This window comes from Staurois parvus, unplaced genomic scaffold (genome assembly GCF_062004578.1).
Source record: "Staurois parvus isolate SC_StPar_1 unplaced genomic scaffold, SC_StPar_1.0 ptg000689l, whole genome shotgun sequence".
In the NCBI taxonomy this organism is placed as follows: Eukaryota; Metazoa; Chordata; class Amphibia; order Anura; family Ranidae; genus Staurois; species Staurois parvus.
The window spans coordinates 225704-244864 of NW_028318485.1; the positions used below are offsets into that span (position 1 = coordinate 225704).

The 19161-nt window shown below is 44.7% G+C and overlaps 1 protein-coding gene across 1 annotated transcript in view; it reads left to right on the forward strand.

The window, feature by feature from the left end:
• The window catches only part of LOC149446796 (uncharacterized), a 28529-nt gene extending 9662 nt beyond the window's left edge, over positions 1-18867 (forward strand). The window contains exon 2 of the mRNA XM_089652620.1: positions 16451-18867. Within this exon, the coding sequence (XP_089508746.1) occupies positions 16451-17491 (1041 nt within the window). The 3' untranslated portion in view covers positions 17492-18867. The remainder of the gene's footprint in view (positions 1-16450) is intronic.
• Positions 18868-19161: the final 294 nt, after the last annotated feature.

Genomic DNA, 19161 nt, shown 5'->3' on the forward strand with positions numbered 1-19161 from the left:
TGCCATGATCAATCCTGCTTTCTAGCTTCCTTGTCTCCTCCTCCCATGCTCATCTCCAGAACTTCTCCAGAGCCTCCCCCATCCTCTGGAACTTTCTACCCCAATCTATCCAACTATCACCTACTCTGCCCACTTTTAGGCAATCTCTGAAAACCTATCTCTTCAGGGAAGCCTATCCTGCCTTCAGTTACTGTAATAACCAAATCTTCTATTCCTCATATCAGTCCATCCCCCACAGTTACTACCTTTTGTACCAATAGCCCCTCCCTCCTAGATTGTAAGCTCCCAGGATCAGGCCCTCCTAACCCTCTTGTATTGAACTGTATTGTTGCTGTATTGTCTCCCGTTATAATGTAAAGTGCTGAGCAAACTGTTGGCGCGATATAAATCCTGTATAATAATAATAGATCTATTTTGCCCATGTGCCGCTATCTGGACGACGGGACTTGTAGATCCATTTTGCCCATGTTCCGCTCTCTGGACGGTGGGACTTGCAGATCCATTTTGCCCATGTTCTGCTATCTGGACACTGAGAGCTGCTGGGACTTGTAGTTCTGTACCGAATGTATGCTGCGTTCTAGAAACTGGGACTAATGGAACTCAAGGTGCCAGCCTGACATAAATGTAATCATTGCTGCAGTTGGTTGCACGCCTGGATTCCTACGTGACTGCGGCTTACGTATGTATTTGCAAATGTGTGCTAACTAAACCCCTGTTTTTAACGCATACTGTTAGACAGGTTAATTCGGTTGTTGGCAAACTGGCTGGCAATTTGAACTGGGAACTTTCTTTTGTTTTTTTGACATGCGTTGCCTGTCCATGTGTTCCTTCTTGCAAAAGCCAGTTAGAGACCGGGGCAGTGGCCATTTATTGTACTGTCCAATTGTTGGTCGAGGGGGTGCCATTGTGCTACATGCTGGGTGTCCAGTGCGCTCCTGTACCTTTAAGGAGGGGTCACCTGCCCTTGGTCTATCCATTAAATACATGTGCCTGTACTATGGGGGCTCTCAAAATTTGTAGAGTTAGGTCCACATAATATTGGGGTGCCGTGACATGCGTTGCCCGTCCATGTGTTCCTTGTTGTAAAAGCCAGTTATAGACTGGGGCAGTGGCCATTTTTTGTACTGTGTGCTGAAACCCCCTAAATAATCACCCTGCAGATCGGTGCTGTGTGCTCATCCTCGGTGTACTCGCTCTCTCTCGGTTCTCCTAGTTCTGTCACATACCCTCCTCCTCATTCCCATTACATAGGGGGAGGGGAAGTGTTCACAGAGAGCTGAGAATGCTGATAACATTGTTTGAGATTTCAGTTCAGAGCACAGAATGTTACAAGGACACAACATTCCTGGAAGATCTCCATTTGTTTTTCTGTTCATGCAGGAGATATTCTTATTCTGAAAAAAGAAACCGCGTACATCCACCACATCTAGGGACTGGTAAGCTGCAATATATGACATTTCTGTTTATGGGTTTAGATTCGCTTTCAGGTTGCTTGTTTTTTTTTCTCTATTTATGCTGTTTAGTGTCACCACTCCTCCTTCCTTTTACCATTGATGGTGATGGTACGTTGTGCTGCTCATCAGCTGATCTATTCTATAGCCATACATGTAGGAACATTATCTTTCTATTAGACATCATACCCTAGTGTTCTCTTGCATCGTGTATTAAAGCATTTGGGCATAAACTGATCATTTTATTACCTCTTTTATTTGCAACTCTTCACCCTCTTTGCAACCAGTTTCTGTCTGCAGGTCACTAGTAGAGCTGGCCATGGATAGATCGAAGTTCAGCCAAATTTCAAGCCATCTATGGCCCAACAGACGTTGATCTTAACGATGGACTTCTGTCTGATCATTTTCTTGATCAGCAGCTGCATCCAGTGTCACAGCAAGGAGGATTCCTCTGTCCATCTTGACTGAATGGATGGAGAAATGCATTTACTTTTTAATGATCACATTGGCTGATGAAAATAAAAGGAATCATCTATGGGAAGTGATTTTAAATCCTCACCTTTTAAAACAACCCATTCAGTTTAAAAGAGAAATGAAAGGTAAATCACTTGTGTATACATAGAAAACCATTATAAATACCTTTTATGAGAGAGAGAGATTGAGAGAGAGATTGAGAGAGAGATTGAGAGAGAGATTGAGAGAGAGAGAGAGAGAGAGAGAGAGATCGAGAGATCGAGAGAGAGAGAGATCGAGAGAGAGAGAGAGAGAGAGAGAGAGAGAGAGAGAGAGATAGAGAGAGAGAGAGAGATAGAGAGAGAGAGATAGAGAGATCGAGAGATCGAGAGAGAGAGAGATCGAGAGAGAGAGATCGAGAGAGAGAGAGAGAGAGAGAAAGATCGAGAGAGAGAGAGCGAGATCGAGAGAGAGATCGAGAGAGAGAGAGAGATCGAGAGAGAGAGAGAGAGAGAGAGAGAGAGATCGAGAGAGAGAGAGATCGAGAGAGAGAGAGATCGAGAGAGAGAGAGATCGAGAGAGAGAGATCGAGAGAGAGAGATCGAGAGAGAGAGATCGAGAGAGAGGGATCGAGAGAGAGAGATCAGGACACGTCTGATCACTGGATGAGAGCAGCAGCTCGAAAACTGACCACGCTGTACTCTCATGCTGTGGTCAGGTTTTCATAGAAAAGCACAGGGCTGGCAGGAAGATCAGGGATTTCACACAAAGAAAGCAATACAAAGAGAACGGGATACTTTTTGCACAGGTACACATCAGGAATATGAAATGTTGGGATTACATATTCTTTAAGTCACACCGCTGCGATTTAAAATTCTGCGATTTGTTTGCGATTTCTGAAGACTTTATTCCAACCTGTGAAGATTTTCAACGATTTCTTGCGATTTGCAGTGCGATTTCCATTATATTCTATGTATGTGAAATTGCAATAAACTGCAGAAAAAGTCATGCAAGAACTACTTGAGAAATCGCGCTGCAGCAAATCACCAATGTTAAGACACTGACATTCACATTCATTAGATGCGATTTCAGGTGCAATTTCAATTTGCAAATCTCAACGGTATGACTGGATACTAAGTCATTCAACTTCTATCCCTCTTAAATTAATAATATTGTTTTTGTTCCGGTTTTGTTTTATATAATATAACTTCGGCACACAGAGGTGGAAATGAGCATATTCATTTTGAAAAATCCGTTTTTATTTAAATTAGTGAAGGAGGTGAAGCTATAAATTTCACTTTGCAAAGCATATCCAATACAGTATACAGTCATGTGCAAAGTAAATTAAAAACAAACAAAAAATGCTTTGATTGCACATGATTGGATGATTGATGTACCTTATTTATCTAAACATTTACTTTTGCTTCTGAGATTCCTGATGGTGACACCATTGGAACTTGTCTATGCAATAGGAGCTGCTTATACTGTCTACTGGAACTGCATGTTTTGGTTTGTCAGTGCAGGACAGCAACTAGGACAGAAGATTGTCATCCCATAACAGGAAGTGCCCGAACAATGGTCTTCATGGCAGGATCACCAAGGACTATTTTAATGAAAGCTGCAGATTTTGACCATTTTGCTGCCACTGGTGTAAGACTTAAATCATATCGCCAAAAGTATTGGGATGCCTGCCTTTACCTATTTTAGGTTGACAATACTGTTCTTTTATACACTATATTGCAAAAAGTATTGGTTGGCCGGCCTTTACACGCACATGAACTTTAATGGCCCCCTAGTCTTAGTCCGTAGGGTTCAATATTGAGTTGGCCCCGCCATTTGCAGCTATAACAGCTTCAGCTCTTCTGGGAAGGCCGTCCACAAGGTTTAGGAGGGTGTGTATGGGAAGGTTTGATCATTCTCCCAGAAGAACATTTGTGAGGTTGGGCACTGATGTCAGATGAGAAGGCCTGGCTCCCAGTCTCCGCTCTAATTCATCCCAAAGGTGTTCTATGGGGTTGTGGTCAGGACTCTGTGCAGACCAGTCAAGTTCCTCCACCCCAAACTGGCTCCTCCATGTCTTTATGGACCTTGCTATGTGCACTGGTGTGCAGTCATGTTGGAACAGGAAGGGGCCATCCCCAAACTCTTCCCACAAAGTTGGGAACATGAAATTGTCCAAAATGTCTTAGATAAACAAATATATATTGTTGTGCCTTCTCTTTAAAATGCTATTACCCCTCCCTCCTAGATTGTAAGCTCCCAGGAGCAGGGCCCTCCTAACCCTCTTGTATTGAACTGTATTGTTGCTGTATTGTCTCCCATTATATTGTAAAGCGCTGAGCAAACTGTTGGCGTTATATAAATCCTGTATAATAATAATAATATTACACCTTATACACATTGCGCACATCAAAAATATAAACATCCTTTTTGTCATTCAACCACCATTGCGATAATCCAAACAAACAATTCTTCCACTTTTTAAATCTTTTGTGCTCCTTAATTGTGTGTATGAAAATCCCCGCCACCTTTCACCACTGCGCTCACCTCAATAGATGGACCTGAGTGATTCAGGTCTTAAAGCGCCTTTTTTCCCTTTACAGGATCCTTTCAGATTTATCCACTTCAGTGTGCTGCTTGAATCAGTGCTCCTTTACTGCCTGGATATGATTTCTATATAATCCCATATGCAGTGATCTGGCCCTGTAGCCTCCCTGGCGGTATTCCCGAGCTACAAATAGTTTGGGGCAGTATTATGAACAGCTTTGTACGTCAATGTTAGTAGTTTGAATTTTATGCGTTGGGCAATCGGAAGCCAGTGGATGGATTGGCAGAGGGGGGTGGCGGATACGGAGCGGTTAGTAAGGTGGATGAGTCTGGCCGCAGAATTCAGGATAGACTGAAGCAGGGATAGCCTGTGTTGGGGTAGGCCAGCGAGGAGGGAGTTACAGTAGTCAAGTCGTGATATGATAAGGGAGTGAATGAGTTGCTTTGTAGTTTCTGGAGTTAGGAACGGTCGTATTTTGGAGATGTTGCAGAAGTGGAGTCTGCATGAATTTGTCAGCGATTGGATCTGGGGCTGGAAAGACAAATTGGAGTCTAGAATGACAATTAGTACTCTGGCTTGCGGGGTGGGGCTGATGGTGGCGTTGGTCGTGATGGAGAAGTCAGGGGGGCGCGGGCTGGGGGGAAAACTAGGAGCTCGGTTTTGGCAAGGTTAAATTTGAGGAAGTGGAGTGACATCCAGTCTGATATGTCGTTCAGAAGGCTAGTGATTCAGGCGGAGACTGAGGGGGTGAGGCGAGGGGTAGAGAGATAGATTTGAGTGTCATCGGCATAGAGATGGTAGTTGAAGCCGTGGGAGTGTTGACCAAGGGAGGAGGTGTAGATGGAGAAGAGAAGGGGCCCGAGGACAGAACCTTGGGGGACTCCAACAGAGAGGGGGAGTGAGGGGGAGGTGGCAGCGTTATAGGTAATGCTGAAGGAGCATTGTGATAGATAGGAAGAGAGCCAGGAGAGAGCGGAGTCTCTGAGGCCGAAAAAGTATAGTCTTTTGAGGAGGAGGGGGTGGTCGACCGCGTCGAAAGCCGCAGAGAGGTCGAGAAGTAGTAGCACTGAGTAGTGGCCATTGGCTTTGGCGGTTAGCAGGTCGTTGGTGAGTTTGAGTAGGGGGGTTTCGGTTAAACATCTATCAAAGTGTTTGATGGAATAAAAACACATCAAAACTCCTAGACAAATGAGTCTTAAGCTGGCAATACATGGACAGAAATTAGGACGGTTCAGCAGGGACCAGTTGAATTGCGATCCATGTATATCCACTGTGGTCAAATAGAAGCTGTTCTAATGCCAGACAGTATTTTTCCACTCGATCAGTGCTGCAAGCAATAGGCTGCAGCCCTGATCAGTGTAATGGGGAAGCCTCCCTGCTGTCAGAATCTAATGACACAGTGGGAGGATTCACCCATCCAACTTGAATGTGTGGATAGGGGAATCGGGTCAGTTTTCGTTCAACCCACTGCTTGAGCACGAAAAACTGGCCTGCCTTAGCGAGGGTATACAATGGCAAATGTTCATATTCTTAGCAGCAGTGCACATTCACCTTTTTCTTACCCTGGCTAACATTTATTTGTACAGGAGCTTTCCTGTGTTTTTAGTGCATGTATTTATTTATTACAGGTAGCACAGTGGCTAAATAGTTAGCACTTCCGCCTGGCAGTACTCGGGTCGTTGGTTCGAATCCCAACCACAGCACCACCTGCCTGGAGTTTGCATGTTCTCCCTGTGCCTGCGTGGGTTTCCTCCAGGTACTCCGGTTTCCTCCCACACTCCAAAGACATGCTGGTAGGTTAATTGGCTCCTGTCTAAATTATCCCTAGTATGTGTATGTATGAATGTGAGTTAGGGACCTTAGATTGTACGCCCCTTGAGGGTTAGGGACTGATGTGAATGTACAATACATATGTAAAAGCACTGAGTAAATTGACGGCGCTATACAAGTACCTGTAGTAATTACAGATATGTATATAGCTCCATCAATTTACGCAGCACTTTACATATATATTGTACATTCACATCAGTCCCTAACCCTCAAGGGGCGTACAATCTAAGGTCCCTAACTCACATTCATACATACACATACTAGGGACAATTTAGACAGGAGCCAATTCACCTACCAGCATGTCATAAGACACTCGGATGCATTTTTAAAGCCCCGATGAAGATACATTTTCTGGCTGCCAAAATACGTTGGCTATCGTTTTACCATTTATGGATATAATAAAATGGGTTGAACTCTGAAGATTGTTTTGTCATTTTTTTTATTTGGTATGATTAAAATTGGAGATGTCCCTACCTAGATGTTGCACAATGCAGGCTTCCAATGGAGATTACACGTGGCCATTTCAATGCATTACACATGTATGGTCCACACAATTGTCTGAGTAGAGTAGATTCAATTGAAAAAATGATCCCTAGGTGAAAGTTGTGTGTATCTCGATTTATGGTTTACAATCGATGTGTGCTTGTTTTATACCTCTTGTATATCATGAATAATAGGAGTACATACATAATTGGACAAAATGTTCTTGTTCCAGAAATTTAAGTTCTAAAAAAAATAGAGACTAAAAACATTTTCTGCAAGTATGGAAAAAGAAACACATTGATTTTGCCAGATATTTTAAGTCCTTCCGTTTCTCTGATGCTGATCTCTTAAACAATGTTATCAGCCTTCCTAGATCTCCATGAACACCCCTCCCCCCATGTAATAGAATGAGCAGAGGGGAAGGAGCAGCCTGGTCTCTGTATAGCAAAATGCAGCACAACCTGTTTCAGGTTGACAATATTGTTCTTTCATAGATATGGTATGGTTGGAGAGTGTTGTCACCAGGGGCAGACTGACAACTCATGGGGCCCCCGGGCAATAGGGGATCATGGGGCCCCTGTGTCCTTGCCCAAACTCAAAAAAGCCTATAAAAAGGTACCAGGGGCATCTCATGGGGCCCCCTACTGACCCCGGGCCCTCGGGTGGTGCCCGAGTTTCCAAATGGTCAGTCCGCCCCTGGTTGTCACCCAACAGCAGGATGTTGAGGCTACAGGGGCTTAGCAGCACTGAGATGCAGCAAGGATAAGAAGGTGGTAAAACAAGTATTTTATCTAAAAAAAAAATAAAATATTTATGATACACGGAATTGTATGCCCTGTACACACAATAAGAAAATCGTCCAAAAAATTTTTGCGGAACCACTGATCAAACGATTTTCTCTTAATTGATGAGCAGGATGTTTTATCCGATATCGGAAATGAAAAAATCCGGTTGAACAACAGTGAAAAATGTTGTCGTTTCGCATACAATGGACCAATTTTCTATGCGGTGGTATGATGGTCATATGAAAAAAAAAATCTATCAAGCGCTATCACGCATGAGCGGAAACAGAAGATGACCCGGATGTTTATGTCCAAGGAATCTTCGTAAACACGAACGAAATATCCAAATGTTACAAGTAGATTGGCCTAATGAGATAATGAAACCAGAATTCTGCAGATTATATTTTATCTGTCACTATTTATGTATATAGGTCATGTAATAAACAATATTATATTCATTGCTGGGAATTGTTGTGTATATCGATCGTTCTGGCCGGAAGGGCGTGGCTACAAGGTCACATGCACACCGCATCATTTCCACTTGTATGGAAGACGTCAACACTACGTATTGCCCGACGAACGATTTTTTTAGTTAATGTGGGCCACGATTTCGACCAATGAACGAACGCCCCTCGGTCGTCAGATGACCAATCGGTCGATTTTCGAATCGTGTATTCCCACCTTTAGGCCTCTAGCTTGAAAAAACTCATTACATAGTTTGTTTTTTTTTTACTGATCTAAAATGCAGCCCATTGTTTACAATGGGCCTGTACACACAAGTGCGTAAACAAGTGCTGGGTATAATTAACAAAAAACAAAAATAGAAAAATCTGCTTTGATGGTCAGTATTTTGTGCCAGAACATGCACAAATGTGTGCATATGAGCAAAAATTTGAATGGATTTTGCCTAGGAGTGTATTGCATGCGCACAAATACGTGCAGAAATATGCATGAATATGCGCAAAACAAATGCTTGAAATTATTATTATTATTATACAGGATTTATTTCACGCCAACAGTTTGCTCAGCGCTTTACAATATAATGGGAGACAATACAGTTCAATACAAGAGGGATAGGAGGGCCCTGCTCCTTGGAGCTTACAATCTAGGAGGGAGGGGCTAGTGGTATAAAAGGTAATAACTGTGGGGTATGGACTGGTAGGAAGAATAGAAGATTCCATTATTAGCTGAGGGCAGGCTAGGCTTCCTTGAAGAGATAGGTTTTCAGAGATCACCTAAAAGTGAGCAGAGTAGGCGATAGTCGGATAAATTGGGGTAGAGCGTTCCAGAGGATGTGGGATGCTCTGGAGAAGTCCTGGAGATGAGCATGGGAGGAGGAGACAAGGGAGTTAGAGAGCAGGAGGTCATGGGAGGAGAGGAGAATACGGTTTGGATGATAATTGGAGACAAGATTGGTGATGTAATTTGGGGCAGAGTTATAAATGGCTTTATATGTTATTGTTAATGTTTTGAATTGTATCGAAATGATGTCCAGAAATGCTGAAACATCATTACAGTGTGCAAGAGGTCTTGGTAATCAAAATTTTGTTTCGGGCCCACTTATCTTTTGTGTGGTGTTATGGTATGTTATTCATTTTTATTGGCACTCCAAGGCAACGCAGCTATGTTGCAGCGAGCTGCAATGCATGCCAAGCAGCAGTAGGGCATTCCGGTGTTTTGCAGAAAACAAATAGGGGATGTCCAATTTTTGGTACATAGTGTGCTTTGGCAGCCTATTCATTTTATTGTGCTGACGTTACGCCTGGTTCATTCTAGTGTGGGCCCTGCGGCCAGCGTTTGCTCAGGCATTGCAGTCTGTTCATTTGAATGGACTGATGTGCCATATGTCTCGCACAAAAAAAGGTGCATGCACATTATTAAAAATGAAGGCGGCAGAGAAACAGCATGGCCTTTTTGACCATGTGGTTTCCCTGCGGTTCTCGCATCCGCAATTGGGTTGTGGGCTGAGATGCATGGGGGTGCCATTCAGAATGAGTGGTAGCCCCCCTGTGTCTCACAAGAGAATCGCGATTCAGCTGCGGGTGGTTGAGGGTCTGGGAACCGATGCAATTCCCACAACCAGAATGCACAGTGCTGGCTAGTGTGAACCTCACCTAACAACATACATTAATACACCAAAAAAATGTAAATAGACTCTAAAACAGAATACCGTATTTTTCACTCCATAAGACGCAACTGACCATAAGACGCGCCTAGGTTTTAGAGGAGAACAAGAAAAAAAATATGGACTGTAGACACGGTACAGGAGATGACCAGAGATTGCGGACACGGTACAGGAGATGACCAGAGACTGCGGACACGGTACAGGAGATGACCAGACACTGCGGACACGGTACAGGAGATGACCAGAGACTGCGGACACGGTACAGGGGATGACCAGAGACTGCGGACACGGTACAGGGGATGACCAGAGACTGCGGACACGGTACAGGGGATGACCAGAGACTGCGGACACGGTACAGGGGATGACCAGAGACTGCCGACACGGTACAGGGGATGACCAGAGACTGCCGACACGGTACAGGAGATGACCAGAGACTGCCGACACTGTACAGGGGATGACCAGAGACTGCCGACATACAACAGGAGATGACCAGAGACTGTGGACACAGTACAGGAGATGACCAGAGACTACCGACACGGTACAGGAGATGACCAGAGACTGCGGACACGGTACAGGGCACGGGGGGGTACCCAAATTTGACAGGTACCTGCTCCCACTTCTGCAGAGTTGTCCTCCCTCCCCGTAGTCTTTTGTGGCACGTGACAGGTCCCAGAAGACTGCCAGACCATTTATTAAGTGCAGCGCTTCTCACGCATGCGCAGTGGGCACCCGGCTGCGCACAGTAAAGATGCTGGCGCCGGGGACAGTGCTGGACCAAGGAAGAGGTAGGACCGAGGAGCACTTCCAAAGAAGTGCAGGGACTTCTTCCCTGCGTGTCACGGGCACGGGAGTCCATTCAAATGAATGGGCTCTCGTGCCCGTGCAAAACATGGCCGCGGAGATGTGAACCAGGGGTAAAACAGGAGGTGAGAGGAAATTGCTCAATCTGAGGAAAACCCTGCTTGTTCTCAGTGTCTCCAGTCCTATGGAAATTGCTTGTCCTCAGGGTCGCCAGTCCTATGGAAATTGCTTGTCCTCAGTGTCGCCAGTCCTATGGAAATTGCTTGTCCTCAGTGTCGCCAGTCCCATGGAAATTGCTTGTCCTCAGGGTCGCCAGTCCCATGGAAATTGCTTGTCCTCAGGGTCGCCAGTCCCATGGAAATTGCTTGTCCTCAAGGTCGCCAGTCCCATGGAAATTGCTTGTCCTCAGGGTCGCCAGTCCCATGGAAATTGCTTGTCCTCAGGGTCGCCAGTCCCATGGAAATTGCTTGTCCCCAGGGTCGCCAGTCCCATGGAAATTGCTTGTCCTCAGGGTCGCCAGTCCTATGGAAATTGCTTGTGCTCAGGGTCGCCAGTACTATGGTCCCCATTGGAAGATTTCTCTTCTATTCCTGTGTTTTAATTTAAAGCGGAACTTCACCCAAAAGGCCACGGCCACATTTGGCCCTTTTTTTTTGGGGGGGGGGGAGCGATTACCAGGTTTTGACAGGTACCCGAACCCACTTCTGGGTCAGATCGCAGCAGCAATCTGAGACGGAAGTTCCCCCCCCCTCCCCTTTCCCGCAGCTTTCTGGGACACTTCCCAGGTCCCAGAAAACTGCAGGACCATTCATGCTTCACAGTATTTGTAGCTGCTGACTTAATTTTGGGGGAGAGCCTGGAGTTCCACTTTAAATGTTTAAAAACAGGTGATCTAATCCCACTACACTCTATCCAAAACCAAAAAAAAGCCTGTAAGCAGGCCATACATCGGTCTAATTCCGACCGATTTTACAATCGAAAACATTGTTCGTTCTGTAATTATTATTATTATACAGTATTTATAAAGCGCCAATAGTTCGCTCAGCGCTGTACATTACAAAGGGGGACAGAACAATAAAATTACAATGCAAAACATGAGGGGATCGAGGGCCCTGCTCTTTCGAGCTTACAATCTAGGAGGGAGGGGATGGTGGCACAGGAGGAGATAGCTGTGGGGGATGGAGTGGTAGGAAGAGTGGAGGAGGTCAGCAAGTTAGCAGGGGGCAGGGTAGGCTTCCCTGAAGAGATGGGTTTTCAGGGTGCGCCTAAAAGGAGAGGAGAGTAGGTGATAATCTGATGGGTTGGGGCAGGGAGTTCCAGAGGATGGGTGACACCCTGGAGAAGTCCTGGGAACTAGAGCAAAGGAGGTCTTGTGAGGAGCGGAGTGTGCGTGCTGGGTGGTACTTGGATATTAGGTCAGTGATGTAGTAGGTGTGTGATTCGGGCGGAGACCGAGGGGGTGAGGTGGGGGGGTTGAGAGATAGATTTGTGTGTCGTTGGCATATAGGTGGTAGTTGAAGCCGTGAGAGTGTATGAGTTGGCCAAGGGAGGAGGTGTAGATGGAGAAGAGAAGGGGCCCGAGGGACCCCAACAGAGAGCGGGAGTGAGGGGGAGGTGGTAGCATTATAGATAATGCTGAAAGAGCGCTGTGACAGTTAGGATGAGAGCCGAGAGAGAGCAGAGTCTCTGAGGCTGAGGGAGTGTAGTTTTTTGAGGAGGAGGGGGTGGTCGACTGTGTCGAAGGCCGCAGAGAGGTCAAGGAGTAGGAGCACTGAATAGTGGCCATTAGCTTTGGCGGTTAGCAGGTCGTTGGAGAGTTTGAGTAAGGCAGTTTCGGTGGAGTGTAGGGGACGGAGGCCGGACTGTAGGGGATCGAGGAGGTTGTTGTCATTGAGGTGAGAGCTTAGGCGGGTGTAGACTAGGCGCTCGGGGAGTTTGGATGTAAATGGGAGCAGGGAGATGGGTCTGAGGTTGTTCGGGTCACTGGGGTCCAGGGAGGGCTTTTTAAGTATGGGGGTGATGTGTGATTAAAGATGTGGGTGAGGGAGCGTAGAATGGAGAGGGAGGGAGGTCATAGGAGTTGTGAGGGGATAGGGTCGAGGGGGCAAGTGGTGAGGCGGGCATCAGAGAGGATCTTGGAGACTTCCTTGATGGTAGTAAGGTCAAAGGTGTGAAGTTTTAGGGGGGCTTCAGTATGAGGAATGTAGGGTGGGGTGGAAGTGGAGGTCAGAGCAGTGGTGGGGTCATGGGAGAGGGGTGATGAGGGGGTAGTTGAGTGAGGGGGAATGGGGTTGGAGGGAGTTTGAGCAGTGACGAAGTCCCTGCGGGTTATGTCGAGGGAGAGGGGGGATGAGGGGGTAGCTGTGTGAGAGGGGACGGGTTGAGAGGGCGTGTGAGTTGCGGTGATGTCCTTGCAAGTTGCGTCAATCTTGTTTTTGAAGTGATTGGCAATCTCAAGGGCAGTGAGTGAGGTGCTGGGTGGAGGTAGGGGTGGCGAGAGTAGAGAGTTGAAGGTGGAGAAGGGTCTGCGAGAATTGGAGGAGAGGGCCTTGGTGAGGGTCAGGAAGTAGGCTTGTTTGGCTGTGTGAAGGTGTGGAAGGCAGATATGTAGCGGGTGAAGGCTTGTTGGGATTTGGTTTTGCGCCATAGTCGCTCCAGGGCATGACTGTGTCGTTTGAGGGTTTTGATGTGATCAGTCTGCCAGGGCTGGAGCGGTTGGTGTCTGATGTTGCATGTGGTTAAAGGCGCTAGTGAGTCAAGGGCGGTTGACAGCGCGTTGTTGTAGGCAGTCATAGCCAAGTCGGGGCAGGACAGGGGGAGGATGCTGTCGTGGAGTTGATCAGCTGCAGAGTGGAGGGGGCCGGGTTAAGGTTGTGGAGGTTAAGGCTGGTAGTAGTGTGACATTTGGAGGGGTAGGCGTTGGAGGACGAGGAGATAGAGAAGGTTATCAGGTTGTGGTCAGAGAGAGGGAAGGGGGTGTTAATGAGGTTGTGGGGAGCACAGCGGTTGGAGAAGACAAGATCAAGGATATTACCGTCGGAGTGGGTGGTGGATTGTATGCACTGTGCAAGTGCAAAGGAGGAGGTTAAGTGGAGGAGATGGGATGTGGCCGGGTTGTCGAGGTTGACAGGGATGTTGAAATCCCCAAGGATGATGTTTGGTAGCTCAGAAGAAGGGTAGCTAGGAGGAGAAGTCATCCAGGGAGCGGGATATGGATCCAGGAGGCCGGTATATCACAGCAATCTTCAGGGGGGTAATCCTTTAGATTGTAAGCTCCACGAGCAGGGTCCTCGTATTCCTTCTGTACTGAAATGTATTGTAATTGTACTGTCTCCTGTTATATTGTAAAGTGCTGAGCAAACTGTTGGCGCTATATAAATCCTGTATTATAATAATAATAATCCGATGGTGCCACCAATGATTTAGAAAATGTCATTTTTCACAAATTTTCCAGCATGCCTGATAAATGAAATGGGGAGGAACCACTAAAATCGGATGGTGCCATTGCCCCACTAACAGAGCGAAAATCGGCCGATTATTCTTAGGCCTGATTTTTTAAGTAAAAATCGTTCGAAAATCGACCCATGTATGGCCTTAGTTATACTTGGTTTGTTGACCTTGTCACTCTAGCGTATTCTTACTGAAAATCAAAATATTCACACAGGAGAGAAGGGTATTTTTGCTGTAAATGTGAACAAGTTTTTTTCTTGGTGGATTTCTTTGATAATTTCCCACCCACTAGCCGACACCTCCCTTTATCTGGTCCATACTAGAATTTGCAGCAGTTTCTGTAATTCTTAGACAATTCACAAAAAGAACATTGGGGAACTGGAGAAAGTACAGAGAAGGGCAACTAAACTGATAAGAGGCATGGAGGAGATCAGCTATGAGGAAAGATTAGAGGAACTGAATTTATTCTCTCTTGAGGAGAGGAGATTAAGGGGGGATATGATCTCCATGTATAATACATAAGGGGGATATGATCTCCATGTATAATACATAAGGAGGGATACGATCTCCATGTATAATACATAAGGGGGGATATGATCTCCATGTATAATACATAAGGGGGGATATGATCTCCATGTATAATATATAAGGGGGGATATGATCTCCATGTATAATACATAAGGGGGGATATGATCATGTATAATACATAAAGGGGATATGATCTCCATGTATTATACATAAGGGGGATATGATCTCCATGTATAATACATAAGGGGGGATATGATCTCCATGTATAATACATAAGGGGGGATATGATCTCCATGTATAATACATAAGGGGGGATATGATCTCCATGTATAATACATAAGGGGGATATGATCTCCATGTATAATACATAAGGGGGGATATGATCACCGTGTATAATACATAAGGGGGGTATGATCACCATGTATAATACATAAGGGGGGATATGATCTCCATGTATAATACATAAGGGGGGATATGATCTCCGTGTATAATACATAAGGGGGGATATGATCTCCGTGTATAATACATAAGGGGGATATGATCACCGTGTATAATACATAAGGGGGGATATGATCTCCGTGTATAATACATAAGGGGGGATATGATCTCCGTGTATAATACATAAGGGGGGATATGATCTCCGTGTATAATACATAAGGGGGGATATGATCTCCGTGTATAGTACATAAGGGGGGATATGATCTCCGTGTATAATACATAAGGGGGATATGATCTCAGTGTATAATACATAAGATGGATATGATCTCCGTGTATAATACATAAGGGGGATATGATCTCCATGTATAATACATAAGGGGGGATATGATCACCATGTATAATACATAAGGGGGGGATATGATCTCCATGTATAATACATAAGGGGGGATATGATCTTCATGTATAATACATAAGGGGGGATATGATCTCCATGTATAATACATAAGGGGGATATGATCTCCATGTATAATACATAAGGGGGATATGATCTCCATGTATAATACATAAGGGGGATATGATCTCCATGTATAATACATAAGGGGGATATGATCACCATGTATAATACATAAGGGGGGATATGATCACCATGTATAATACATAAGGGGGATATGATCACCATGTATAATACATAAGGGGGTTATGATCACCATGTATAATACATAAGGGGGGGGAAATGATCTCCATGTATAATACATAAGGGGGATATAATCTCCATGTATAATACATAAGGGGGGATATGATCACCATGTATAATACATAAGGGGGATATGATCCCCATGTATAATACATAAGGGGGGATATGATCTCCATGTATAATACATAAGGGGGGATATGATCTCCATGTATAATACATAAGGGGGGATATGATCTCCATGTATAATAAATCAGTGGTTCATATAGTGAGGACAAGGGGGCACTCTTTACTTCTGGAGGAAAAGAAATTTAATCTCCAAACACGGAAAGGTTTCTTCAGAGTAAGAGCTGTGGAAATGTGGAATAGACTCCCTCAATGGTTGGTTCTGGCCAGCTCAGTGGATTGCTTCAAAAAAGTCCTGGATTGTTTCTTAAATACACAGAATATAACTGGATATAACATTTATAGGTAAAGTTGATCCAGGGAATATCCGATTCTCAGGAGATCAGGAAGGAATTTTTTTCCCAGTAGGAGCAAAGTGGATCATGCTTTGCTGGGTTGTTTTTTTTTGCCTTCCTCTGGATCATCTGTGGGTGTAGGATTAGAACTTCTTTTTTTTTTCTATGGTTGAACTGGATGGACTTTTGTCTTTTTTCAGCCAGACTAACTATGAGACTATGTAGACAAGATGGCTAAACATTGGTTTTGTGGTGGGTCAATAAGCTGATCCCCTTAATTGTATTCATTAGTGAAGGTAAATAGCTATCCGTTTTCACAATAATGATAAATATTAGGTGCACATGTAGTATCATTAATCCTGAAAAAAGAAATATTCCATGTAAACAATTTCTTTTTTTATCCATACAGAGACTAGCCGAAGATTTTCTGTTTACTCAGATCTTCATCAACATAATGAGTCGAGTAGAAGACCAGAGCTCCGAGTGCCAGAGAAACCTTACCTGTAATTCAAACCTCAGTGATCTACAGAGTTCTCACACTGGAGAAAATCCATTCGTTAAATATTTGGAAGGTGATAAATACTTTTCACAAAGACATCATGTTATTCAAAATCAAACTGTTCATACACCACGAAAGACCTTTTCTTGTAGTGAATGTGAACAAGTGTTTTCACGGAAGGCGTCCCTAATCAGACACAAGAGGGTTCATACGGGAGAGAAGCCATTTAAATGTTCATTTTGTGACAAATGCTTTTCACACAGGTCACATCTTACCGAACACCGAAATATTCACACAGGAGAGAAGCCGTTTTCCTGCCCTGAATGTGAACAAGTTTTTTCATGGAGGACTTCACTGATTGTTCACCAGAGGATTCACACGGGAGAAAAGCCATTTAGGTGTTCAGAATGTGACAAATGCTTCCCATATAAGGCAAGTCTTGTTTCACACCAAAAGCTTCACACAAACGAGAAGCTGTTTTCTTGCTCTGAATGTGAACAGGTTTTCTTACTGAAGTCCTCATTAACCTGTCACCAGAGGACTCACACCGGGGAGAAACCATTCAGATGTTCAGAATGTGGCAAGTGCTTCTCGCAGAGAAATGCTCTTATCCAACACCACAGGATCCATACGCAAGAGAAACCATTTTCCTGCTCTGACTGTGAACAAGTGTTTTCATATAAGGAATCTCTAATCGCTCACCAGAGGACTCACACAGGGGAGAAGCCATTTAGATGTTCCGAATGTGACAGGTGCTTCTCTTATAAGTCCAGTCTTTCTGCACACCAGAAGACTCACACGGGGGAGAAACCATATAGATGTTCGGAATGTGACAAGTGCTTCTCTCATAAGCACAATCTTACTCAGCATCAGAAGACTCACGCACAAGAGAAACCATTTTGTCTTTCTAAAAGTGAACAAGTTGTTTTCAAAGATAACATTACTAATTAGGAGCGAGCAGAGAAGAAGTGTTGGTGTTGGATTCAAAGATCCCTACTTCGGGGCTTAAACATAATCTGGGGAATTCAATAAAGCACTAGCAATACTTTTCTGGCAGTAGTTACCTTTAGGCAGGCCATAGATTATGGGGAATCACTCGAACCCCCCATCATTTGGGAATCCTTCCCACAGAGCTATTGTGTGGGAAGGGCTCTCAGTTAGGAGAACACTGTGATTACTGTTAGCATCTATAGCCTCTGGAAATAATCGCATGCTAACAATCCGACATGCTGGTCTGTCCACATATGGACCGAATCTCAGCCAGTCCCTACTGAACCATATGTGGTGGGCTTTAGAACTGCCTGCACCTAATTAAGTCAAGCATTTGCATAATTTTTGGTAACATTTTTGTCAGGTGCAACAAATTCAGGTAATTCTAGCTACTACCACTACTACTATCACTTTAATAACCTGTTGCTATGGCATCAACAGATTTTATAAGAATTAGCACCAGTTTGCAGATTAGGAAACTGGTGGTAATTAAGACCATCTTTGAGGTGGCAGAGAGAGGTATGCCAGTGCTGTGTGTGGTCTGGAAAACTATCATGTATGCTTCCTGCACGGGTTTAATGGAACCGACCCCAGACTACGCTTGAGTACTTCCGTTAGAATACAGCTTTCCTGTCCGAACACTGACCACAGACACCACAGCCGACCATACAAGATTAGACTACACCAGTCTTGAAGTAAACCAGGAGGTAGACTAGTTTATCTGAACACAGATACAAGATATATACACTTAGGGGACAATCCCCCTTCCCTGCATAATGACACAGGGCGGGGCAATCTACATTTAGTAACGAGAGACACACAGGTATTCAAACTTCACACCAGCAGACAGTCCTATCAGGTGGGAGGGCTGCTGGAGACACCCCCCCCCACTAAGCTAATACACATAACATAAAACAATCCACACACCCCACCCCACCTATCTCCTCCTAAACATGTCTACACAGTCTGAGACAAAGCCCACACAATATTAGGACGGATCACCCTGTACCCCTAATAGGCACAGGGTGATTTACACATAAGAGGGATATGGGGAGCTGAGACAGGGGTCTTCCCACCTCTTCAAAGTGAGTTGGGTTCCATGGGTCCCCCACCCAAAGTGACTCCCGCCACAACGGGGTTCTATCACAGGCCCATTCAGTTGTTGGCCAGGGAATGTTGAAATCTTTAAATTATCTCTAAAACTAAACAAAGGGGCTGGTTATGAATAAGCACTGTGGAGCATGAAACGCGTCAACTTTTCTCCTGACATCCTCATCTCTGTGGTAAATGTTGTGACAATTGTCTATTCATTTTTTCTAATAAATTAACACATCCCAGCGGAGTGTTCAGCCATTTCCTTTGATTTTCTGTTGTTTCCAGATGTGGGCCGGGTGAGCAGCTCTATGTTTGGATCCTGTTGCAGAGACCTGGAGCTGTGTTTTTTCTCCTTGGACTACTGGCTGGGAATATTGGTGATGTCATTACCGACAGTTGCAAGAAAAAATATGTGAACCCCTTGGGATTACGTGGAGTTTTGCATGAATTGGGCATAAAATGTGCTCTGAACGTCATCTAAGTCACAACAATAGAAGAACACGGTCTGCTGAACATAATACTACACAAACATTAGA